The sequence below is a fragment of the Chaetura pelagica genome, unplaced genomic scaffold (assembly GCF_000747805.2).
Source record: "Chaetura pelagica isolate M959 unplaced genomic scaffold, ChaPel_1.0 scaffold176, whole genome shotgun sequence".
Classification (NCBI taxonomy): Eukaryota; Metazoa; Chordata; class Aves; order Apodiformes; family Apodidae; genus Chaetura; species Chaetura pelagica.
Genome location: NW_009953484.1, coordinates 972,543 through 999,996, shown reverse-complemented (window position 1 = coordinate 999,996; position 27,454 = coordinate 972,543). Strand labels below are relative to the sequence as shown.

Here is a 27,454-nt window from a genome sequence, read left to right as displayed (position 1 = left end):
TCGGCGGGACCGAGAGCCTAAGCCGGACGGCGGCGTTCGCTCCGTCCCGTACCCCGTTCACCGTCGCTGTAGGGCTTAGGGAACGGGGACGGACAGCTTTTGTAGAAGTGACAGCTAAAGGAGAGTTTAAACTTTCGTATCAGCTGATGAATCGGAAAGACTGTCTGGTTTTATTCCGACGCTATTTTAATAGTAGGTAAATTGCGTTAAGAAGCTGTGCCGTAAGTATGCAGTAGGCTCAGTTAGCCACGACTCGCTTTCCCCTTTCTGTAATCGGGAGCACTTCTCTGAGAAGCACTTGCTCTACAGAAGTTGAGTGGCAGCAGGAAAAGCAAAAGGATGCCTTGCTCTAAACGGGAACAGTTCATAGTGTCTCTTTCTTTCCACTCCCCCTTCTCCCTCCCCCCCCAATATTGGGATAAATGGGTTTGCAAGTTAGCACTGGTGCTTGAGCACATCTGTGAACCCAGCCAAGAGACTTCTGCTTCCCCCTCACACACTCCTGGCCAAGCTCTCAAAGACTTCTGTGGAAGTTCTCAGTGCGTAAGGACTGAACAGCAATTTCAGCGTTCAGCCCTTGAGCAGTTGACCAGTTTTACATTTCATCAGTGTTGGCACCGCTCCACTAGGTTAACTATATTTATGTACAGTCTGGTTTTGAATGACTTCACATTTCCTCCTGCATCACACTGGCAATACCTCCTAGCTAAATAAGAATTATTTCCTAGCTATACCTTTACTAAAAATGACCAACCATAATTGTTGCAACAAAACTAAAAATTCCCTTCTTTGTTGTCCTTTCTTTATGTATTTTGTAATATCACAAGGTCAGCAAGGAAGCAAATAATTCATGTTATTATTAATACTTTTGTTCTTGTGGAAGTTGATTTTGCTTCATTCATTATTCATTTACTATGTGTGAAAAAAAAATGCGAATGTGAACAATGTGATGATTATACATATTGGTATAAAATATCACGTGAAGAGCATATGGAGGCACCAAGGTTCACATTGTTAATTTATGCATTAAAAAAACCCCACAGCTTCTAAAGCTGTGTTCCAAGTCAAGAAGATAGAATGATGTTATGCATTACAGATGTTTCCCTGGAAAGAATACCAGGCGACTGATGCCACAGCAGAGAAAACAGATAACTAGACACAGATTTAAATAAATCCAGAAGACTTCATGCCCTTTAACTGGTCTCAGTTTGGAGAAGGGTCTCACAGTTGCTCCTTTGATTTAGTCCATCATATTTATAGCTTTTTCCAGAATTCTTCAGTCTGGTTCCCAAAATACTTTGTGAGGACTTGCTCAAGAATGCTACAGTGAAGAAGACTGTGGCATTTTATTGCTAAGAACCCAATTTTGCCCTGATTAAAGTAAATTCCAGAATCCCCTGTAAGTTCAGCACAAATGTGATTTAAGTAAAACAATGCCAAAAATATCACATGTCTTGGGTTTAGCTGTGTTTCTTCAGTCTTTTCAGAATGCCTTTTTTTTTTTTTTCTCCAGAAAAAGGAAATCCAGGTTAGCCCCTGTTAAAAGGGAGGACATAGCTACTGAACAATAGCCAATGCTTTCTAATGGAAAGATTGTCTGCTTCTATTGGACTCTGGTAAACTCTCAGCGACATCAACAGGGCAAAAGCCTTTGTGGATGTGATATAAAAGAATTAGAGAGTGTGTGAGATGCCTTAAGGTGGGACATGGAAATAAATCAAGCCACTTGACTAGAAAGAAACATTATTATAACATTTGTCCTGATGTATGTTACTTTCCTGCAAGAAGCAAATAAATGCAAGTAAGGCAATGTTATGATGCAGCTTATAGCTAAAGGACAGACTATTCAGAGATAAAATCACTGAATCTGTTGCTTTAGTACATGTTCTACAGAAGCCTATACTCAGTTGTTAGGCACCTGAAATAACTAATTTAAAGCTCTTTGAATAAAGTGTGTAACTATTTTTCATTATTTCACAAAGGGGAAACAATACAAGAGAGGATAAGTGTCTTTGCCAGAGGTCACACTACCAATCAGTGTAAGAACTGGAAATAAAATACACATTTCCAGAATGGCCAGACTGTAGAGCCTATCAATTTACACTCCTTCTATCACAGGATATTTCTACTAATGCAAATCAAATAATACTTCACTAATTTTTTGTGAGAGAAGAATCAAGCCTCAGGCTTATAGTCTAAACACTAGATTATTTTCCTACCTATTATACTACAGTTCAGGCAGTTGAAAGTTCTTTTGAGTTTGTTTGTTTAGGTTTTTTTAACAGCATAGAGTTAAAGAAAAAAAATTAAGCAAAATTAAGTACAAATGTCTATTTTACTTCTGAGAAGCAGTTCTTTGGGACCTATTCCTATTAGAGCTGCATAGCATCAGACCCCTCATTTTCTGCAGCTCTGTACCACATAAGACAACTGCAGTCCCTTGGAGCCTGTTATATTCCTAGCACTTCAGTTTATTTTTCAGAGCCTTAAACCACCGATCTTTGACATAATGACTCTCAGTGCTGCAGAAGAACCAATTCAGCACATTACACACTCAATACATACAGTATTTATGAAACTTCTAATATAAAAATCCTTGAGTATGCAATACTGCTCTCTACCAAAATTCTCAATATAGTTCTTAAAGTAGCTCTGATGGATGCACCTTTTTTCAGTATCACAATAATGGGAGAAAATTACTATAATTTTAAGACTAAGGAGCAGTGCTCAGGAAAGTGATAGACAACAGCATTTATTGATTGCAGTGAGTGTCATCCACAGTTTTGCTGATGTCAACAGGACTAATGTCTTTCATTTAAACCAGGTCTGATCCTGGGAGAGAAGAAAAGTTTCAATTGATTTGAACTGGTGTTAAATTTAGACCTATACTACAGGTAGCTTTTTACAAGTACTTCATGCGAACCAACGAATTAGTTTCATTCTGAAACTGGGATAGACTTTTTTACATGTATCATGAATCCTCCACTAGGGTTCTGAAGTGCTGCAAGTTATAATATAGTTACATGGATATACAGCTTGTATCAAAATGGAAGACCCACACATATAATGTCAATTTGGACTTACCTAATTGAGTCCACTGCAACAGAGATGAATTATCAGTGCAGGATCTTTCTGTGGCAGTACCCCATGCTTCAACACTTTGGAAATGAAAGCAGAAATAAAAACACTTGTTGTTTATACAGATTTCCAAAATTCAAAATACTTGTTTTGCTCTGCTTTAAACCTGCAATTTCAGAGCACCCAGCAGCAAGGTGAAAGGTGCAGGCAACTTCTACTTCTGGTGCCTCTTTTCCAATTCTACATTTACAGCCAAATTACAGAGCTTTGGACACAAGTGTTTGCGAAGAAACTGCTGGTACACCTTTAGCCAACACCATAAACCTCATAACTACTGCACTTATACATACAGCAGAAGTAGAAGTGATTCCCATTCTATTTGCAATTCAGTCATACACAGTTACAATGCTTGTTTTCAGTGAAATGTAGAAAATAAAATAGGATTTGAAGCTACCCAGCATCTCTGGATGTGAAAATGGTATAGGAAAAGAGGCCAAGCACAACAGCACAATTTCTTTGAAGCTCTTCTGCTTTTTGGAGTTAATTAAAAGTTGGCTGAGAGGTTTTCCTCTCCCTCTTCCTGTGTGTCTCATCTTGAGCCCATACAGCAGGTGTTGCAGAGCAAGTCTCAGCAGCACCCACTGGATACCCTTACTTCCTCACATTTGCAAGTATAACTTAATCTCTTTTAAACAGTGATAGCAGATTGCAAAGATTCTGACTTGGGCAGATACTAGGGCAACTATAATTACCAGACTGTATGTAAACAACATGCATTAACCATCAGTACACCTCAGCTAGAACATAATTAGAATACATATTTTCTGAGTTTATGTCAAGACACTGGATTTGTATTCTTCCAATATAGGGCTGAACTAAGTCCATCAGAAGAGGACAGTATGTATCCTGTAGCTGCCTAGTAGACCTGCTTTGTGCTTCTGTGGCCTTATTTCTAACTCGTGGGGTCAGTTCACCTCTCATCCTTTTTCCTCACCAGTGCTAAGGAGGACACTGAGAGCCATGGTCAGGATCCCTGCTGTCGAGGTAATGAAGGTTTCACAAGCACTTTAAGCTGAGTCTTGACACCATATTGACTTGATGTCGAGATAGGGAGAGGGGAGAGAACATGAGTTTCTTCAGAGCGCTGCATAAAACCCAGAGTAGATTAGCTCTACTCCAAACACGTTTAGTTTTATTCAGTGACTGAAAGAGCTGAAAACTCATAGCTTAAAAAATGGAGATGCTACCACATCTATGACTCCAGAAACCTACAGCCTCCAATGCATATGCTTAAGCTGGATCTGTTTTCTAAGATGTAATTCAGATGCTCTTCTCCAGAGCTTCTTGTGCCTTAAGGCAAGCACAGAAGGAAGCCCCTTGGGCAAACATGTTGAGGTGGAGTATGGGCTTGAGGTGTTACAATGTAACAGTAGAAGACTTAATCAGTGAAACTAAGAATTAGCCAGTATGCTTTTAATAATGCTAGCTTTCTTGCTGCCTATGAAGTGAGTGTTTCCTGGTTATTTTAACAATGGAAGCACTTATTATCTTGCAAATGTTGAGTCACGAGTAATAATTAGATACTTAGTAATACAGCATAAAGATACATGATGGATACTGTTGGTTGCAATTCCTACTGATCAATTTAAGAGTTTTAGCCACTGGAAAGAAAAAAATATAGTGACATGGAAGTCTTATTTTTTAAAGCTCTGTTATATTTTATGAGGTATCCATGTTACTGTTACTAATGTATCTCCTGATCCAGTAAAATAACTATAGGGATCTGAACACCATAACATTTTGAGTAAACAACAGAGCAATAATTTTCTCATTAGTTTGCACTTTTATTTGTTTGCTAAATAATTATGACTTGTCATATGATACAGATTGATACATACTTCAAAGCACCTATGAAACTAAAAAGACTATCATTTTACCCTTGTTGGATACAGAGCTGAAAGACTGAGCTATAAGCTATAATGGACTTAGAAAAATATGTTAGATTTATCAGCCTTTCAGAGGGTTTTCAATTCTGACTTTTCCTTTAAAAATTTGTTTTACTTATTGTTTTGCTTGAGTAGAGAATGTTGTATTGTATTTTGTATTTTGCCATGGATGGTTTAGGTTAATCACAGCTGTAAATATCAACGCTGTCCTATGAGGATAGTAGTGACTCATTGCAACAAGCATGTTCGAATTATTATACCATATACTCAGTTAGCTCTATTAAACAGCAGGCATAATCAAAGGTTTAATATTAGTCACATGTAAACATAGGTTTTCTTTTTATTTCTTTCTAGATTAATGCATCAGGTGAAAAACAGTAATATTTTCAATTTGTTACAAAATTACCTTTAACAATCATCTTGTGTGTCTTCTATAAGATAAAGCTGGTTCTTTATTGTATTGTCTTGTGAAATGAACAAAGGTCTATATGAATGCTGCTACCCTTCATAAGTCATTGGTGTTTCTGTACGCAGCTGTAGATCTACTGGAAAAGACAAAATTAAATACTTTTAGTTGAGATATTAGATGATTTTTTTTTTAAATCCCTCATTTATTGTTTTCATGTCTTTTACCAAAGGCACATGGAAAAAAGGCACTGTCCCTTCCAGTCATTCTCCCTTTCTTACCAACTGATACCAGTGGTGTGCTTTCCTACTTCAACAGGGACTAGATGCTACCCAGGATTCTTTAGGGGAGTGGGTGGTGAGGGAAAGGCTGTTTTCTTTGTTTAGTGGTATGTGTCCACAGTGAGAACTATGTGCTTTTCAAATTTCTCTCCAGAGGCTTCTACTAGAGATGCAAAGGATTTTAGATTTCTTTAATTTTTAGTTGTTGGGAAAGGAGTTTCTAATGTACAAAAGTTCTCTCTTGTGCTTTTGTTCTGTGTATGCTAATAAATTCTTCCACTGTTGTCACTGGGAATTCTGTAAATACGGAAAGAAAAGCAAGCCAAATTCTGTCATGGAGACTTCAGAAGAGAGTTTTATTCTTCAAGTATTTCCTTATTGAAATATTTTAATAAAATATTGTGTAATGTGTACTCAGGAAGCACTGTATTGATTTCAGTAAGCATCATGCAGGACTGTAAGCAATCATGTACAAAAATAAACTTATTTTTGGATATAACGTTCAAAATTGCTTTCTGGTATGTCAGGAATCACTTTGCTATGACTGCAGTTGATGTTTCAAGTGAAAGTAATAGTCTATACAAAAGTCTGGTGAAGAGCAGAAATAAACAAAATTCCAGACTGTCTTTATGTGACAGAAAAATACAAACAGAAAAAATATAAAGACAGATAAACAATGTGCAACATGTCTACAGTCTTGTTATAATTAACCCATTAATAATCCTTTATTCAGAATGATAGCTCACTCTGTAACATGAGAAGAATCAATTTTGTTTGTAAATTACTGCACAGTAAGCTACTGCTGCGAAATTAAATAGGAGACAAAAAGGAACACAAAACCATGTTTGAGGTTAATTAATTCCTCGAGTTATTTGGCAGTCGTTAAGCTTTGTGGTTTTATAAACTATACTGAACTATATTAAAACCAGGACACAACCTGAGTGAAAGCTAAGAAGAAAAAGTGGATCTACTTCATTATTATTTACACATACATGAAGACATATACAATGAAATGCAGGCACAAACACTTGACTGTTTCCCCCCAATGCTAAAGATCCTGCAAAGTGGATGATGGTGATTTCAAGTTGATCATAGAACAGAGGCAGATGGATGGAGATTTCAGGCAAGAGTAATGCATATAATTAGGCTATGTTTGATAATTTAAGAGAAATATGTTCTTCCTCTTTGAATTACTGCTTTGTTATGACTGTTCTGCTTCTGCAGAGTTATACCTATGGCCAGCTTTTTCCCATCTTTACCAGTGGCTCTTGGCTATCATAGAATCATTGAATTGTGCAAATCGTCAAGGTTGGAAAAGACCTTTAAAGATCATCAAGTCCAACCATCCACTCTACAACCCCTAACAACTAAACCATCTTATGAAACACCATCTCTACCTCTTTTTTTAACATCTCCAGGGATGGTGCCACCACCACCTCCCTGGGCAGCCTGTTCCAATGCCTCATCACTCTTTCAGTGAAAAAAAATTTCTAATATCCAGCCTGAACCTCCCCGGGTACAGCTTGAACCCATTTCCTCTTGTCCTGTTGCTGGTCACTAGGGAGAAGAGGCCAACACCTGCCTCACTGCAACCTCCTCTCAGGTAGTTGTAAAGGGCAATGAAGTCTCTCCTCAGTCTCCTCCAGGATGAACAGCCCCAGCTCCCTCAGCCTCTCCTCATAAGGCTGGTTCTCAAGAGCCCTCCCTGATCAGCCTAGTTGCCTTTCTCTGCACTCTCTCCAGGACCTCAATGTCCTTCTTATACTGTGGTGCCCAAAACTGCACACCATACTTGAGATACAGCCTCAAAAAGGCTGAGTAGAGAAGCAGGATCACCTCCCTGGTCCTGCTGGTCACACTACTTCTGGTGTAGGCCAGGATGGTGTTGGCTTTGGCCACCTGGGCACACTGCTGGCTCATGTTCAGCCAGCTGTCAATCAGTATCCCCAGGTCCCTCTTTGCTGGGCAGCTCTCCAGCTTCTCCTTCCCAAGCCTCTACCACTGCTGCAGGTCGTTGTGGCCAAAGTGCAGGACCCAACATTTGGCCTTATTGAAACTCACTCGTGACATTGGCCTTGGCCTAACAGTCAAGCCTATCTAGATCCCTCTGCAAAGCCTCCCTGCCCTCAAGCAGATGACGCTTCCACCCAGCTTAGTGTCATCTGCAAACTACTGAGGATGCACTCTATCCCCTCAGCCAAGTCATCAATAAAAATGTTAAACAGAAGCGGCCCCAGCACTGAGCCCTGAGGAACACCGCTTGTGACCGGCCACCAACTGGTTTTAACTCCATTGAATACAAGTCTTTGGACCCGGCCGTCTAACCAGTTTTTAATCTAGTGAAGCATGTGCACATCCAAGCCATGAGCGGATCTTAACAGCAGATGTATCTGACAGTCAAGTAAAAGTATTTTAATATAAAAACACAAAATCTATTAATTTTCTTGGATTCCTGTGTTCTGTAGCTCTCAAGAAGTAAATTTTTTCCACTTCTTTGACACTATTCCACATGTTTTTAGCCTGTTTTGTCTGAGAATTTGGAAAAGATCTCTCATGAATTAATAGAACTACATCCAGTATTTTTTCTGTCTGGGAAGACATATGAGCAAAATATGAACAAATGCATTCTTTGGCAAAAATAAACTGCTAACATCCATAACATCCATAACATCCATAATGTTACAAGGATCAGAGCAAAAAACTATGCAATCCCTGTTGTTGCTTTCTGATTCTTTTAAGTTGGATTGAACTATGTGGCAGATAAAAGTGTAGCATTTTCTATACATAGGATTTGCTCATTTGGGTACCACATGTACACAATTATGTGTAGACTGTACTTTTTTTTGTTGTTAGATCTTTAAGTTGTAACATCAGAAAGATCAGAAATGTGATCTAATTTTAGTAAAAGAAGCAAAGTATTCTCCTCATGTGAAAAAAAAGGTTATCTCCTTCTGTCTCTCTCTGTATAAGAGTGTTGGATATGACAGAGAGCTTCTTAGTAGCAGCTCACCCAAAGAGCACAAAGATGAAACTGGAACTCTCTCTATAGAGAGGAAATCAGGTTTGGAGTCTTTTGTATGGGTTACATTAATTGAGAATGGTAAGGCTTTATTTTTTTAATTTATTTTTATCTAGGGTCAGTGAGACTCCAGGGTGGCAAGAATGAATTTGAAGGTAGAGTGGAGGTGTATTTGAATGGAATCTGGGGAACAATCTGTGGGAGCCACTGGGACAATAACGATGCAACAGTTGTATGTCGACAGCTTGCACTTGGGTAAGTTTCAGTCTGAGTAAAAATCAGGTAACTTATTTTAATGATGTTTCAGTACAAAGGACAATATATTTTGCAAATCCCGAAGGCTTTTTGTGTTTGATGATTGTTGGTTTTTTTTGAAAGTTGTTGAATGCTCAAGTTCCTCTTCCCAGAATCTCTCACTTCCTTTAATTGCATTGTAAAGACCCAAAAACTAGACAAGTTTTGCAGATTTATATTTGCATGGAAACATTTTACAGAGATAGTAATACTGGACAGGTTGAAAGTCTCTGCATTGTTCTCATTGATCACCACTTGACACTGCTCTCAGAAAGGAGTTGCTCAACAGGTCTCTTTAACATAATTTGGTCATTCAACTCCAGATAATGCCTCTAGTGATACTGCAATTGCAATAGTAAGATGAAACTAAGGTAAGGAAGAAAATGCCCATCCCAAAAGGGAGTTTTAAAAATAAAATTAATTTCAGCTTCCAAAAAAAGAAATGCTGCTCAAGTTAGACAACCAAATTACTTGAATACCCTCCCTGAGCACTCCATTTGGTTTGCACATTCTCAGTAAGCCACAAGGTATGGCTGGCTTTATTGCCTTTTTAACATTTCTTTCAGTCACATATCAAAGTAGCAATATTCTTTGCTACAAGGAGTAAGGGGCTTTTATAGCATACTTGCACTGTGAGATTCCTAATGATTATTCTACTTTTTAAGACTGCTAGCCAGAACTAAATCTAAGCTGTTTTATAATGTTTCATACTATTCTGGACACATAATGCCAATTTATAAAAATATGAGGATTAGATGAGATAAAAATTCAGCCATCTGGAGGCTGTGATTTTGCTTATGACTTCATCCGTCTGCAATGTTTCCTTTCTTCTTTTTCATGTAAGTTCTTTTTGCCTTCCTTATGCTAAACATTTCAGTTGAACAAGACAGCTATTACCAAAAGGAGTTCAGTGATGCAGGTGAATGGTTTCATCTTTCCAACTCAAATGGCTTCAATCTGAATCCATGCCAAAAAGCCCCATGCAAACAGTAGTTTAAAGTTATTGTTATCATGAGTGTTCAGCAGAAATTGGGATCTATATACCAGAAGGTGAACTCACTAGGTATAACTGGTGCTTTTCAGGTGCTCCACCTAGCTGTCCCTTTGACTTTACAATATTTGGGCTTTGTTTTTAATTTAATTTTGTTGAGCATTATAGGGAAGAAAAAATGGCTCAATATTTGTCACTGCAGACTTGGTGTATATATATATCTGAAAACATGTAATAGAAAACAATAGACACAGTCTGGATCTAAACAGGGGATCGGGTGGTTTCACTTCCCCATGGTCACAACTGTATTATATGATGTGTATGGGCAAAGCACTTGGATGTATTAACAGAGTAAAGGAGAGGATAAGGGTGAAAGGCCCTTTAGCATTACTTCTACTGGAAGTATGACTGCAGTGGGATAGTACTGTGGATTCACCTATAGACTGTGGCCTCTCTATTGATTTTTGTAGATAAGTACTGGGAAAACAGCAATGTAGCTGACCCTGCAGCAACTCAGGCCATTGTACTAAAATATCCCATAACAAAATGGTGAGAACTGGGTCACATCTGTTACTTTTCTTTGTGCAGAAGACAATGTTGAACTGTATGAAAATGTGATGAATTTACACTGCTGAAGAAAGCCCTTTCTTTTCTACTCCAAGATTTACATAGGACAAAATACTCCACTTCCCCTCCTCCCACTCTAATATCCTATCCTGATTACTCTTCTTACAGTGAAAAAGGTACAGCTAAATACATACCATTTTCTGGACTGGGCCTTATTCCTGTTTACTGGAGTGAAGTGCGTTGTCGTGGTGATGAAGAAAATATACTGTTGTGTGAAAAAGACATCTGGCAGGATGGAACGTGTCCTCAAAAAATGGCAGCTGCTGTCACATGTAGCTCTTCCCTGGGTAAAAAGAAAAAAAAATTACATGGTTTGGTTAACTCCTTACCTTATTTAAATAAAAGCAGTAATAAGTATTCATTATTAAATTAGAAAAAAATATTAAGACTTCTTGAAACAGGAAATTGAACAGATTTAATCATTGCATCACTATTTCAAACCACTCTATGCCACGCAAGTTGCAATTAGCTGAACCACCTTTTTCTTTTGCATAATCAACAAGCAAATTGTTGCTTTGAGATGTAGGTTGTAAGAAAGGGTGAAGAAGAATCTCCAGCTAGGATTGTTTCTCCCCACATTTTTAAAAAACTTGAAAAAAGAAATCTATTTATTCATTTATTTACTCAGAGGTTTAGTAGCTACATAAGCTACATGACTTGTTATCTTTTCTTGAACAATAGGGAGGAGCAGCAATATCATAAACAGGTTATGCCTTCTGCTTTGGTACAGAAATGTTGGGGTGACATTTCTTAGTGTGAGCATAGATAACACTGCACAGTGATCTGCAAAGCTTTCATGTATATTTAAAACAGGTCCGACTTCCTAGCTGAAGATTGCTACCTTAACATACCACTCACACAAGTCAAAATGCTATTGCTAGGAAAAAAGGTATTATTAATGTTTTAAAGATATTTCAGATTATTTTAATGAGCATAATAAATGGCAACTAAATGGGCAGTTATGCCTTCAGATTTATGATATTGCTGACCTTGAGGAAGGCTAGGCTGGCAGTGCTGAGGAACTGGCAATAGTAATCTCTTCAGTGGTAACCAAAACATTTATGGCTGAAGCCAGCTCTGTGCTGCCTTTCCTCTCCTATTTACATTCTAAATGGGTTTTTGTCATAAAGCTCCACCATTCGTGAATAATATGTTGATAAATTACTTTAAAAACATTATTTTGGTCTTCATTTAAAAAACAAGAGTGTAGAGGGAAGGGAGAATCTTTCTAAGCTAGGAGACAAGTTGAAGGGCCAAAGCAGGAGAAATACTTTTGCCTAAAGAAACAGGAAAATATAAATCTGCAAATTATACTTTTAGAATAAAAAGTTTTCCTTCTGTTTATAGATATTTTCACCAGGAAACTTTGTGTTCACAGAATCGCAGAATATTAGGGGTTGGAAGGGATCTCCGAAGATCACTGAATCCAAACCTCCTGCCACAGCAGGACCAAAACTAGGGCAGATCACTCAGAAAGACATCCAGACAGCTCTTGAAAGTTTCCAGAGAGGGAGACTCCACCATCTCTCTGGGGAGCCTGTTCCAGTGCTCTGTAACCCTCATAGTAAAGAAGTTCTTCCTCATGTTGAGGTGGAACTTCCTGTGCTTGAGTCTGAATCCATTGCCCCTCATCCTACAACAGGGCACAAGTGTTGCTTAGATAAATGTATTAAAGGACTGTTTTCTGTTTCAATAATGCTGAAAGGAAGTTTTTCAGTAATTTAGACTTCAGGATATATTCAATTAATTAAACTAATTCTGAGTTTCAGCAGACTAGATGAAACTTTCAAGTTTTGCAGGTTCTACTGCAACTAGCCTTTTTAAATAATTAGAAAAACTCAGATTTCATTCCAGTGAAATAGCAAGACGAAATTGGAGAAATGTCCTTAGTTTTCTTCTTTTAAGCCAAGAAACAGATGAAATAGTAGCACTAATTGGTTGGGAGGCTTACACAAAAATTAATCACATTTTAAATCATGCAGATGTTAGATATGGTGAAACTTTAAAATAACCTTTTAAACACTAGAGCAATTACTTTTTTTATTAGTTTTTAAGCTGTTTCCATTATTATAGTTTAATGCAGAAGTGAAGCTTTCAAGACAATTTCTCGCTGGACCAGAAAAGGGCTAATGATCTGAAATGACAAAAACTCTCAAACTGTCTCTCAAGAACAGGAAGAGACCAATAGTTGCATAGTTAAAAGTAAGACTTCAGAGTCAATGAGATTTCATTGGTCTGATTGGTATTACCAAGGTAATGATAAAACAGAAGGATTAATTTCTACTTCTGTGGCAATGAAAGATTTTTTGCCTCTTATTTCATATCTTACCCTCTGAAATCAAGCCTATATAGAGCCAATTCTGCTTTTACTAGAAATGCAGTTCTACTGAATGACTGCAGTATTTGGCCTTACAGACCTAAGTATCTGTAAACGCTTTGACACTTCAATAACTCAAGATCAGCATGGTCATTTGCCTGTGTATTTTTCAGCTACTTAGAGCAGAGCTTAGGGGTACTTATTGCTAAGTTTAACTTCAGGTTTTCCATCTAATGAGAACAAGTAAAGTGTGGTTCTTGAGCAATGTCACAGAAACCATTAAGCCATCTTCTTTTTTCTTTACTATCAGAAAGAAATTACCTTTTCCTGTACTCTGTGTTTGGTCACAGCCCCTGTCTTTACTCCAATCCGGCTGGCTGGTGGAAACAACGCTCATGAAGGAAGAGTAGAAGTCTATCATGCTGGCCAGTGGGGGACTGTCTGTGATGACCAGTGGGATGATGCAGATGCAGAAGTTGTCTGTCGGCAGCTTGGCCTTGGGTTTGTTTTTCTACATACTTTCTACTCTAGCAACAAATCAGAAGAGTTAGTCAGATACACAGCTTGGACTTGTAAAAAGATGCTCCTATAAAATCACACTATTACTCTGAAGCAGAAACTATATTGATTTCTAGAAGGGTCAGGTACAGCACCATTACTTTAAATTTCCTGCAACTTTGATTAATACAATCCAGTTTTAAGTGTCATGTCATAAGGGTGATTTTGTCGCAGGACAGACAAAGGATGTGTCTCAGAATAAATACTGACTTTTTAGTGAAAAATCACTACAGTTTCAGTAAAGTTTCAATCAAAAAACATAGGTGAAGTAAAGGAAGCTCTGGCTGTTGAAATCCTTACATCTGTTTTACTGAGGAGCCTAACAGCCTCCTTGCTTTGGAGTAAGAGCACTATTTTGTCAGAAAGGATATGTTTTGGGGCATGCCTGTGCTCTCACAAGATTTCTTTAAGTCACAAGTCTCTGAAGATTGTCAGTTTGAATATACTGAGCAGAGAGCTGTTGGAAGTTTTGACAGTTAAGCTCTTCCAGGACTCTGTCTGAACTAAGTATGGTCCACAATATAGTGACAGCAGCAGAGTAGGATTTTCCTGCTCTTCTTCTTAATGGCTGGTGGGGGATTTTGATACCACATAGAAGAGAAGTATTCAGTATTTGAGGAAAGATGCTGCAGAAATAAGAGGCAAAGAGGAGAAAGTGCTGGATCAGAAAGAAAGGACATGGGTACAATTGGGATGAAAGGCCAGATGGATTGAAGAGGAAAAGCACTAAACGCAAGATGCAAAGATACTAGGATGTAAACCTGAGAAGCGGATTATGTTTGAGACAGACTGGATGAGAACTAAGCAGGTCAGTGCAGAGGAGACTGAAACAGAACTCACCCGTTCCATGCTACTGGGATTATGATGAATTAAAAGAAGTGGCATGGAAGGTAGAAAACTTTGTGGCATTAATGGATGGCCCTCAGAGTGTACTTGTTTTGTAACATGAAACTGAGGCCTTGGACTACTGGTGCCATCCAAATTAGCTCAACATGATGAAAACTGCGCAGTACTTTAAAAACTTCTAGATCTCCCACTCAGCCATGTGGGAATCAACATATTCCTCTGACATCAGATTTTTGCTTTTCCTCAGTTTATTTTATGCTCTTTTTTCTATATTTCTGTATATTTTCAATTGGGAATAACTAATAGAATAGTCTTTAATCTTCTTACAGGCTTCTGCTTTTTTTGCTGGGCCACTATTAATAAGTTTGGGAATGTTACTAAGCTATGCTTTACATTTCTGTATACTAATGACAAATGTCATGTTCCTAACCTGTCTCCTTACTGGTTACACTTAAACATTTGATTACTTATATTTAATGTTCAGCAACTGCAGTTCTCAGATGCTTCTAATTTGATTTGTTTTTTCTGAGTAAATAAATTGTATTAATATGGTGCTAAAACTTTCTGAAGCATGTCTAGAGATTTGCAGAATTTCTTAAGTAATCAAGAAGTCTTGACAAATGTGCTCATTTCTGTGAAATTTTACCTACATTGACAATAGAGCAGTTACAGAGTAATAAAAATAATCTAAATTTGCATTCTGTTAATGTGGAAATGTGCCACAAATTGTGAAAGTAAAGCATCTCAGTAAGTAGCTTCCCCCACACTTTCAACTTTTCTCTATCACTCCTATAAAACTTCAGAATATTAATCTACCATTCATATGTGAACAATAACGATAATTTATTTTATTATTTGGTTTCATAATACTTTTTTCTTTATAGAAATTGCCTTTGTTACAGTAATGAGATGCGTAATCTCTGCTTTATTTGAACTCCAGAGAATCTTACTAGATTATTTATTTTCAACATTCAGAATAGTGAAGCATTCTCTCTGTGATTTCAGCCAGCTTAATGAGTAAGGATTTTTTTTCCCCTAAAATTATCTATATATTTGTACCAGCATCAGAATTAAAAAAATACAGTAACTGGAAGCTATGTACAGAATTTTCTTTTTGTGTAAAGTTTACAGAGATGCAAATACTACTCAAAAAACATCAATTGAAATAATTTATCTAATAGATAAAAATATTGCAAAATACAATCATGTTAAAAAATACCAGTAAACCAGACTTTTTGTAATAAGCCTGTAATGTATTTAGGGTAATATGAATAACAACAGGTATCCTGAAAATAGGCTCTTCAGTCCATATTTATTCAATTATACAAAAATAGCCAGAAGTACTGAGATCTCACACAGCCTATCTTGATACATCAGAAAGAGACCTTGGAAAACCAAGACATTTTTATTTGTTTAGATGCTTAAATATAAATAGGATGACTAATTTTGAAATAAGTATTATCCTTAGTGTATCCTATGGATTATGTTCTCTTAGCTTATTACATAGTCTTTCACAATTTCATTCAACCAGTTTGAAAAGCAGCTCTTTATGACATATAACTTGGCTCTTTTTCCCATTACCAGGACGGCAACACATAACTATTCAGTAAATTAATGTTATGTTTAAAAAAACATTATTACCTAAATAACTAAATTAAAGAATAGTGAGGGCAATCAGGAAATATTTGCAAAGCTCAGCGAAAAATAAAATTTTCCATCTATGAAAATTCTTATTGGCATTGCTAAAGGAAAAAACATAGAGCATGATATCTGTATTTTAATAGGAATTGGGAAAATAATTTTAAAGTAATGTCTAACTAAAAATCTCTTTCAAAAATTAGGTACAACTTCAGACTGAAGCTATGTGTTTTGCTAAAATGCTGCTTGATGAGTTTTTGAGGAAGTTTTTCGTTTGCTTACCTACTTCTTTGAAACAATTGCAGACTATAATTCTTCTCCTCACTAAGTAGCTGAGACTGGCTTTTTGGTATTTTCCATGTTCTCCACCACTTGAAGAAAGTATCATAATCGAAGAACCAGTCTGAAAATTAACAGTGCATTTTCATGATTAATGAATCATATTATCTTGAACATATTTAAAACACATTGATTTTAAACAAAATGAAAATGTAAAACATAGATAATTTAGTTTACCTTTTTTGTGTGTACTCTTATTTACTAAGCACTATCATCCACACAGCGCCTACCACAAATTTTCAAATTCTTTCCTTCTACAGAACTTTTTCCTGATGTTAATTTTGTTTTATGAGCCTCTTACTGTTGTTATTTTTCCCATACCCCTTTACTGTTTATAAAGAATTTTTATGGTTACTAATTGTTTATTTAGTATTGTTTTCCTTTTAAAAAGGGGAGAACAGAGACTGTTATATATTTATACAAGACACTAGAAATTAAATCAACATCTATCTAAATCCACACATGGATTAATGAGTCAGTGCCTTAAAACATTAACTGCTGTGGCTTACATAAAAAAAAAAAAAGTCACAGCAATGTACTATTCTGACACACAGTTGCAACACCCAGTTAAGAGCTTGAACTATTACATTCTGAAAGAAAATAGTCAAGACCTGTCATATTTACAGTATAACCTGAACACCCCATTCCTGTTAGGTGTTACACGACAATATATGGCTAGTAATGGAAAACTGTCTTTAAAGTCAATTACTAATTAGTATAGAGCCCCACACCCAGACTGTATGTTAACTAATTCAAACTCATCCTTTAGATAGGTAATACACTAAAAATCTAAAAATTAAATGGACATCTAATATAAAAAATTAGATAGACATTTCAATCTTACAAATTGAAAAAGAAGACAGATATTGAGAATACTCCTATAAAATTTAACAGGGTATATGAACAAAGAAGCTGTTGAGTAGAAAAAACCATTTTGTGCTTAAAATCCTCTATGCTGACATAAAGAGTATGACACACAGAAGGCTAGTCATTGGCCCACATTCTATTCTGATTTCTACCACTGATTGGTGGTATGACATTGCCAAGTCATTTAAGATCTTTTTGCCATGGTTTTTACATGACTAAATGGGGACCAATCACTTCTATCTGTGTCATCTGGGTATTTCGGATTTGATTAATGTGCTTTGAGGACAACAGAGGAAACTCACTGTAGAAATAGATAGGATTATTTTTACTACATATAAACATGAAATAGAAATTAAAATTAGAATCCTTATACCCGAGTTGTAAATCTATAATCTCTTCTAGGAAAGTTAAGCTTAAAAATCAAATGGGACAGAAAAGGAAAATCTCATAGATTCAAAACAATATAAATTGATATTCTAAGTATGTTCAAACCATGGAAGTTTGGAAACAGTATGTTTAAGTTGCTCCACTGCCTCAGCTGAGACTGAAGGGGACTGTGGAACCACATCACATTATGTGACATGATATGGGCTGCACTGTCAGTTACCAGTGTAGCTGCTATTCCAGCAGTCCCATCTGATGTTTTAGAAGCTGGATACATTTTAGCTCTTCCCACCAAGTCCCAGACTCTTCAGCTTGCTTGTTCCTCACTGGGTGTTTGTTATATTTCCACAGGGGTGTTGCCAAGGCATGGAGCCAGGCTCACTTTGGAGAAGGCTCAGGCCCTGTGCTGCTGGATGAAGTGCAGTGCACGGGAAATGAGCTATCGATAGAACAGTGTCCAAAAGGCTCCTGGCGAGAACACAACTGTGGCCACAGAGAAGATGCTGGTGTTTCCTGTACAGCTCTCACAGGTACTTCAATTACCAATTATCAAACAGAAAAACAGTGACAAATGCAGAGTTCATAGCTCTGGAAAAAAGTATTTTTAAAGTTTGCAGATGCATGAAACTCCACCGTAATAAAGTATTCTGGCAGTATCAAAGTGAACCAGCTGTTGGATATGGAAATGTTACAGGTACAGAAAATGTCATTATTCAACACAGAGTTCCTCAGTAACATGCTAACTGCCACGTACTGCATGAGGCATGACTTAGCTGTGTATCACATCTATCAATGGCAGAAAGCATTTCAGCGTAAAAACAATGGGAAATACTAGATTACACAAAGAAAAATATAAGGTCTATATACAGTGAAATTGCATAATCAGAACCCACTCCTGTGGACTTGGCACATAATAAGGTCTTGGGGGATCAATATATTGCGCTATTTCTCTTGCACTTCAGCGACTGCATTACGCAACACTTCACAGCTGACTGGGTGCATTATGGCATTTCTTTCATCTCATTAAATGACATCTTGGAATCAGCACTAGCTTTAGTAGTCTAATACTCTGATCAGATGCAGTAAATGCAATATTACCGATTTTGTTTTAGAACAGTAATTGGACCTAAGAAAAACTGATTCTTGTTTTTGTTTCTCCTTACTTCTGAATGACACAGATGGTGCATTAAGACTAACAAGTGGGAAAGGGAGTCATGAGGGACGCCTGGAGGTCTATTATACTGGGCAGTGGGGCACAGTCTGCGATGATGGGTGGACAGAGCTGAATACACAGGTGGTTTGCCGGCAGCTGGGATTTAAGTAAGATTACTTTATATTAGATATCTGACTTTCTGATTTGACAATGATGATAAACATTTATGTGAACCCTACATTACTGAAGAGTTTGGTTTTTAAATATTAGCTGACTGCTTCATAGAAACAACCAAATTAAAATCCATTACAGCCTGCTTTCCTCAGTCTCAGTTATTTATGGCTTCAGTTTAAGTAGAAGAAAAACCTTCAGATGAGGTTGTGATTCAGCAGTCTTTCTTCATTGAGTTCTTTCCAATACTTTTTTGGCTGAGATCAATGCATACACTACAGCAAAAAAGTAATTTGTTAAATTCTGTTTTGCCTATGAAAGCTGGATTATTAAAAATATTTGCTTTTTTAAAGTCATTAAAATCAAAGACATTTTCAAGGTGTAAGACTGGATCTAGCTCAGAAAAACCCATAGTCTGGCCCTGGAACACTGTTAGGTGTTGAAAAGCATAGTTTAGAAAAAATCCTATTAGAGTTTCATGCATTCATTCTTCACTACTTTTCTACTGACTGTGACTAAAAAGATACACTCTCACTAGATGAATGTTGTCTTGCCTTCAGATTATAACAGCTTACAAGAAAAAAAGCATTTTTTTGGTCTCATTTTTCTCCCAGACTGTGACATTTAAATGTATATATTATACTAAGAGCATGCTTTAAGTCTCAAAGTCAGTGAGACGGTCATATTTTGGGCTGAAGGCAGGCCTTAATCAAAGGTATTACATTCTCAAGTTTTTATTACTGAAACATTAATTCCTTAAACAAACATTACCAAAGAAGCAGCATATAGTGCTCTCCTTGAATTTACTGCTAACTGAACTCACTCTGTCATGCTTAACAGTTTATTGTCACTACTTGTGAAACCTTTATTTCTTCAGAAATAATTTCCTTTCTTTCTAGTACTTAAGTATCACATGTCCCCTGTTCACTGTGGACCAAAACATTATGTATGCTTTATGAAGGTATGGAAAAAGTGCACCTGAGAGCTTCTCAGAAGTAAGCTCTGGGCCCATCTGGTTGGATGATGTCAGCTGCTCAGGGAAGGAGACAAACCTTCTGCAGTGCTCAAGGAGAGAGTGGGGAAAGCATGACTGCAACCATCAGGAGGATGTCAGAGTCATTTGCCATCCAGATAATGACAGCCATAAACTCTCACTTGGTAAGGCATCTCTTTGATAAAGTCCCAGCATGAGTACTGCAGTGGGTGCAGATGTGAGCACAGTATACTGTATTTCATGATGTTCAAGATCTTAGCACTTGGCAGATGCATTGCAAAGAAGGAACAGGAAACTCACTTTTGTCCTGAAGATCATAGGAAGTAATCAAGCTTTGTTTATAGGAACATAAACAGGCAGAACACTTAAGATCAACACAAAATTTTAAGGTAACAAAGTCAGATTCCAGAGGTCCTGTTCTTTCAGTCTTAACTAGATTTTAGATCTATGCAGTGCATCCTAATGGTGTACTGCATTTCACTCAGCACTCTCCTAGTTCTAAGTAACTGTCTCACACTAGCAAAAGCTGGAGACATACCTGAGCACTGAGGAATAGAAATCAATAATATGTCCTCCTAAGGTCTTCCATTCAGACAATAAAAAAAACCAACCCATACATATGGAGTAAGAGAGAAGTTCAGACATAAGCAAGAAGGCAGGTTGCGAAACATGAAATTACTTCTGTATTCCTATTGCCTATCATTTATATTGTGCCTGGCTGAATGAACCCTACCTGCTGACCAGGACAGAATGATACTACAAACACATATAAAAAAGCCTGGTCCAATGTCAAAAAGACTGCAAACTGGTATTAAAAAAAATAATAATAAAAAGACAGGTAAGAAAAGAAATACGAGAAAAATACCAATGAATTCCAAAGATTCCAAAATCCAAGTGCAGACAATTAAACAAGAATTCTGGCTATGAGATATGCACAGTAAAAATTACAGGAGAACAATGCTGAAAAAGTTTAATTTTTGAAATTTGTTTCATACAAACTTTGTAGCTTGTCAGTACGTAGTCTTTTTAAAATTGTTGCCAATATTATTTTGTTTATCCTAGTATATTTTAGTAGATTTTAAATTAGAATTATAACTAGTGGAGTTAGATTCACAGCTGACACTGAAATGTAATGGATTTGTATGCCTGGGTGCCTGAAGTTCTCTGGAAAATGCACACTGAAGGTCTATCCTTCAAACTAAGACATGGATTTACTGCATGACGTTGCTACCTGTTAGCCAACATTATCAGCACTTTCCACATGTGCCTTTTGAGCCTCTGCCTCTTTACAATATTTTCTTTATAGCCTTCTGACCTCTCAAAACCCAATTAATGTTTTATGTTGCAGTGCAGTTCATTATGCGTAGATGATGCCAAATCATATTTGGTAGAAATAATTTTCTCAGACCAAAAATAACAGAAATTCAAATCATGACTGCTGTCTTTACAGATGCAAACCATCTGTGCTGCTTTGCTCAAACTCCTATAAAATATAATCTCAGCTGAAGGAGGTCTGGCTCAGTTAAACGCACCCATATGTTAATATTCTCACATCCCCTGTTACCAGAAAGTTACATTCATTTTATGCTCATAAATATATGTGTGGTTTTTTTCCTAAAACACAAGAAGATGAGATAACAATAAAACAGACTGTATCATTAATCTCCTCTAGCTGGGTAATATAATTTTCACCTAAATAGTATTCTTCCAGAATAACATGTAATTTCAACAAGAAAATGAAGACAGTGTATCTGACACTTTCTACAAGATTTTTGATTGGAAAGTGGACAAAGACTCTATTATTACTATTTCCTTCCCAGCATTTGCAAAAGCCTGTTTTCTCCCTGTAAGGATGAATTCAGTGGAAAAATAGAAGGAATCATAGAAGATGATATGACTTGAGGAAACACAGACATTAAGGAACACTAAAAGTGAGATAGAATACACTACAGTAACTAGGACATTTTTTTGTATGCAAGATCACAACAATGTAGCTGAACAGAAAGCTGATGAAGCTAATTCATGTAACTATCCCAACAGCGTAAGCTCCAGTATGAACATTATGCTTTAAATGACATTTGAAGCAAACAGACTTCCATTTTCTTTTCAGATCTTTTTTAATTAATGAATTAGGGCAAATTCAACTAGCTCTGATCCAGAGTAAGGTTTGGTATATAAAATTTATTCATATCCTAAATTAATCTGAATTAAATTTCAAATGCAAGTGTCTCAAAATACTGCTTTATTAAAAAGCATAATTACATAATTTCTAATCCTTAGAGGGTTCGAAGAGACTAGGAACAGGCTAGAAGGATGAGGAACACTGTTTCAAATTATTCTAAAAAGAAACACTAATTAGCATATTAAGAATTATAAACAATGACATGCTAGGGGATTTAGAAGGCAATTCTCATTTAAACATTATAAAGAAACCTTAGAGGAAAACTAAACTGTTTTAAGGTTACTTGCACTGCTAGCATGCTATAAAGGAGTTTTAATGTAAGGATCATATCTTTATTTTTCTTAATGCTTAAAAAATAAATACAGGCAAAGCACTGAATGATCCATGATTAAGTAAATCTGACTAATCCACATGAGATTTTGTATCATGAACATACCTGAAAAAAACATTAATTTAAATTGCTAGAAAAATAATCATACATTATTCTAGAATAACATGCTGTAGAAAATTACACAAAGTACACAACAAAACAGAATGCATAATGACAAGTAGTAACTGAAGTTCAACACAATGCTGCCGGTTTTTGCTGACATAGTGGTTAAGATGAGTAGTAGCAACCGGTTTGAGAAGCGATTTATAAATTTATATATAGTTAAATTCACCCATAAAATTTCTGCAAGGAGAAGGTATGTGGGTATCACATCAAAGATACCTCAGGTTTTTTCTGCCTTTAGGAGAATTGTTCTCTGGTCAAATTCTGAGCTATGTCACATATTTGTGTGAAATGAAGCAACCAGATAAACTCTGAAGTTCAAAATACAGCAGTATTTCATATGTGTCTTGTAATTTGTACAAACTGCTTCCTTTTGCCAGCCAGGAGAAATATGACTACTTTAACAGCTAGTATTAGGCTTGCTGAACATAAACATCAGTTGACCCTATATACTGAACATGATGAAAATTAAAGTACAAGCTCTTGCTTCTGTTACTGAGAGTTGACAGTAGTAATTTATTCCCAGGTCCTCCCATCAGGCTGATGGATGGTGAGAATAAGAAGGAAGGACGTGTAGAGATTTTTATCAACGGCCAGTGGGGCACAATTTGTGATGATGGATGGTCTGATAAGGATGCAGCTGTAGTCTGTCGACAGCTTGGCTACAAGTAAGAAAACTCATTAAGCTGTTTCTCAAGTTATCTGTTTGCTGTATCTAAAAATGTTAAGTTTCTGCAACTACATATCACTAACTTATGTCTGATAATGAATATATGCCTTTTAAAACTTGTCTGTTTGGCATTCTTTTAGAAAAGTGTACTTACACCATTCCTATAAGTAGTAGACTATGTCTTAAGAAAAGAGAATTTCTTAACTAGAATAAGTAGGAAAAGGAATTTTAATATTCAAAGGCATATCAGAGTCTGACTGGCAAGTGAAATGCTAGTTAATGCTAGTTATTAAATATTTTTAAGAAGTTAAATAAGCCAAATTACTATGTTACTGACTAAATACTATATTTTCTTTGTCACATATGGTGCTATGTATCTATATGACATACAAGTTTTTTTTAACACTTGGTTGCGCTAATATAACTGAGAAGACAATTTGATTTAGTGTATCTGCTCTGTGCTCTCTGCCGCTTACTGTTCTTCATTTACTTCTTTCATCTTCAGTTTTCAGATTTCTAAACATATTTAAATGTGAGACTGAAATTTCTATTTTGGAAAAAAATAAGGGAAACTAATTTTTACTCCTAGAATAACACAGATGATTACATATTGTGTGAACTATGTAAACTCTCTGGTTTGTTCGTGATTTTGTGTCCAACCTCTGAGTTTCACCATATTTAAGTTACAACTTTCATTCATATAACAATTTTATTGAGTCATCTTTTGTCAACACAGAAAAAATTAAGGTACCTAAATTCTAGTGCTTTAGTGAATTCATGCAATCATATATGTAGAAGAACCTTGAGGAAATTAAAATGCATTTTTCATTATATCAGTAAATACAAATATCTGGGACATGGACTTGGTTTACCACAGTTTACTAAAATTGCCTGGAATGTAGCTAAATTTTCAGGAGTCGTGTTGTTTCAAAAAGCTGTCAATCTGTTCTTATTGAAAGGTATAATTTTACGTAGTTAATATTTATCTTCTGTGAACCTTAATGAAGACTTCGAAATCCTAACAGGTTCTAATTGTTAAATTTTTTTTTAAATGAAAGACAGTTACAGGCCAGTGTCTATTGTCACAAGGTGTAGGTATGGTTTCCACAGATTCTTATGCACGTACACCAGCTACTGAATTCCTAGTTTAATGGCTTTTATCCTTAATTTATGCATCTGACTTGACTCGATGCAGCTTGGAGATTTGATAGAACTGTTACACAAAGGATTATGGCTTTGCCTGCATGACAGTAATTTGAATAACCTTAATTTAATATAGGAATAGACCTGACAGGACAAAAACACTCTCTAATTAAAACCACTGCAATGTGTATGTGTCACTTTTGAACTAGGTTGCTTAATCAGGCTTACATCACTAATTTTCAAATAGAAAATATTCCCAAACAGAGGAAGCTGAAATTACTATTTTTCAAATATTTGAGTTCAGATCACAGAATCCTAGGGGTTGGAAGGGACCTCGAAAGATCATCTAGTCCAACCCCCCTGCCAAAGCAGGGTCACCTAGAGCACATCACACAGGAAGGCGTCCTGGCGGGTTTTGAATGTCTCCAGTGAAGGAGACTCCACAACTTTTCTGGGCAGCCTGTTCCAGTGCTCTTTCACTCTCACAGTAAAAAAGTTTTTTCTGATATTCACATAATAAGCATTTTTTTTCCAGGTATGTAAAAGCAGTAAATATATAACAACGAAAGGGCAGACATATAAATAGCAGAACTAGTAGAAGCTGAAAAATATAAAGAACATTAGTGAAATACAAGAGGCAACTAGTGAAATCTCTTCTCTGACTGTATCTGTAAATAAATCTGAGCTTAAGAAATACTAATACAGTTATCTGTTTGCCATATCTAAAGTTTGTGCAACTGAGTACCAAACTGTGTCTGAGCATATAATATTAATTAAAAACTGTTAGGTATTTGTTTAGTAAAGAATATTTCTAAGTATTTGTAGACTATGGCTTCAAAATTACAAAACTTGACTTATCTTCCACTGAATCATTCATTTATTCTGCTTCATCCTCAGCCTTTCTGGCCTTTTATATGTCTCCCTCAGATGATCAAAGTCAACCACTTATCCCCACCTTCTCTTTTTAAATCTCTGTAAGGACAGATAGTTGGCTGCAGTCTCAATTTGTGTCATGTCAGAATGGGGAGTTAAGATTATAGGATACAGCAGAGCACGTATTTCCTGAAGGACTAGGGACAAACACATATTAGAAATCTAAAATTAGGTCCCAGAAACTGGGAGAGCTTGTCGGAAGCACCAGATCTTGGTGACCCTATGTCTAGACAGTTGCATTCCATAAACCTGACTATGCCGTTACATACACCAAGGAGCTGGAATTGCTTCTGGGCCTAGGATTTCATGCACAGATCTTTTTGCTGAAATCTGCATTATATTCAGTGATGACTTAGCTGTTCTAAAGTCAAGGTGGAGGCTTCTGGGTTCATGCACCTCAGGTGCATTACTTGAGGGTAATGAATGTTGTTTCTTTAGAAATAAACACATTATAACCTCTTCCTGGAAGGAATTTAAAAAGCACCTAATACTGAAGTTGACATCAGTTTTCATTAAGACTGATAATTGAACTAACCAGTATAATTCAACTGTCTTTTCAATGCTATGTGTCATTCTCAAAATCTTTCCCACTGGGATATTACATTCATTGGGGAAAAAAAATTCACACATTTATTATTTCAAATGGGAGAAAAGACTTGTGTAAGTAAAGGGCAAACACTGAGGAAACTGACCAAGTTATTTTATGAAATCCTGTTTTAGAACAATCTCAGTAATTTTGTAAGGTTCATTCTGAGATTAAAATAAGATAACCCCTGAGTTGACAAAATCACTAGGTTCAAAGCAATAATACTTTTTTAAAAGCCAGTTTGTCAAATCCATTATTAATGTTAGAAAAACATAATATAAATAACAGTATAAAACAGCCCTACAAATTGGCTAGAACCAGTCAGGAGAACATTAGAATAATTAACAGCAGCCTAATCAAAGTATACTTGTATAAATACTAAGAGAACACATACTTTTTCTTCAGTACTATCTACTGCTTGATTGGGTTTAATGGTACAGAAGCATTTTGATAGAATGAGTAAAGAGCAAAATATGGTTTTAGCAGCTCTTGCATTTTAGTGAAGTGGCCCAGTAAAATCAAAAAACCCCTTTCATTTAGGACAGAATAAGAATGCATTCTTATAAGAGTGCATGTGCACAAACAACAAATGAACAACCCGCTATTAGTGCTCCAAAAACTATATACTACAGAAAAAGAGAGTTGTAGGGTAGTTGGCCATCTGTACTAATCAACTGGATTCCCCAAGTAACAGTATTATGAATAATGTTAATACTGCATCTGAAGAGCTCAGCCTGTTATTGTGTATGGCCTCGTGTCTGAGAAACCTAGGGGATAAGACCTGCAGCTGCCCGTCTCTCTAGTGATAGATCTGAGCAAGTAAAAAGGTTTGTTTCTCTGATGGTCATCTGTGCATAAATAGCTGGCTTGGAAAGTGGCAATTAAGGGACACACATACCTTTGTTAAGGGCAGACTAAAACCAATTGCAAGAGCACATTCCAGCATGCAGCAAACACTAAAAGGAAGCACTTCTATATTTAGAATCTCCCAATTATATTAAATACTTCTCTCTATTACCTGCACTCTTTGGTCTAGAAAATATTTTTTTACGTTTGTTTCCTGGTAGATGTTCTATTTAAATAGTGGGTTGTTTTTGGTTTTGGTTCTTTTTTTGTTTTTTGGTTTTTTTTTTGTTAAGAGTGGGTATGGACACTCTTTTCTCAGCAATTACCAACAAATTGAGATTACTGACGCACAGTAAGAAATGGAAAGCTTCCATATAAAGGTATAAAGAGCTTCTGCAGTCCAAGTTCCATGATTCAGTTAATGCCAATGCATGATTGCAATTCATATGCACTAAGTTCCCTCCCTCATTTTTGTCTCTCTACATCACTTTCACCTAAAATATTGACATATGTGACCTCACAGATGCCAGAGTCTTATTTGAGGTTTATCCATTATGTCAGTGAAGGCACTGCCCTTTTTAAGTACCCTGTAAAAGTCTGTGGAGACAATTCTAAACTAGACTGTAATAAATAATTCCCCAGGAAAGACTAAAAATACTGTGGTGGTTCACAACAATTTTTTTTTCTATATT

General features: G+C 36.4%; 1 protein-coding gene across 1 annotated transcript in view; it reads left to right on the top strand.

Moving 5' to 3' along the window:
- Positions 1-27,454, top strand: part of PRSS12 (protease, serine, 12 (neurotrypsin, motopsin)) — a 55,836-nt gene that overhangs the window by 13,015 nt on the left and 15,367 nt on the right. Inside the window, exons 2-8 of the mRNA XM_009998573.1 lie at positions 8,847-8,985; positions 10,751-10,929; positions 13,310-13,460; positions 17,943-18,121; positions 18,770-18,911; positions 19,877-20,073; positions 23,111-23,252. Coding sequence (XP_009996875.1) covers positions 8,847-8,985; positions 10,751-10,929; positions 13,310-13,460; positions 17,943-18,121; positions 18,770-18,911; positions 19,877-20,073; positions 23,111-23,252 — 1,129 coding nt within the window. The remainder of the gene's footprint in view (positions 1-8,846; positions 8,986-10,750; positions 10,930-13,309; positions 13,461-17,942; positions 18,122-18,769; positions 18,912-19,876; positions 20,074-23,110; positions 23,253-27,454) is intronic.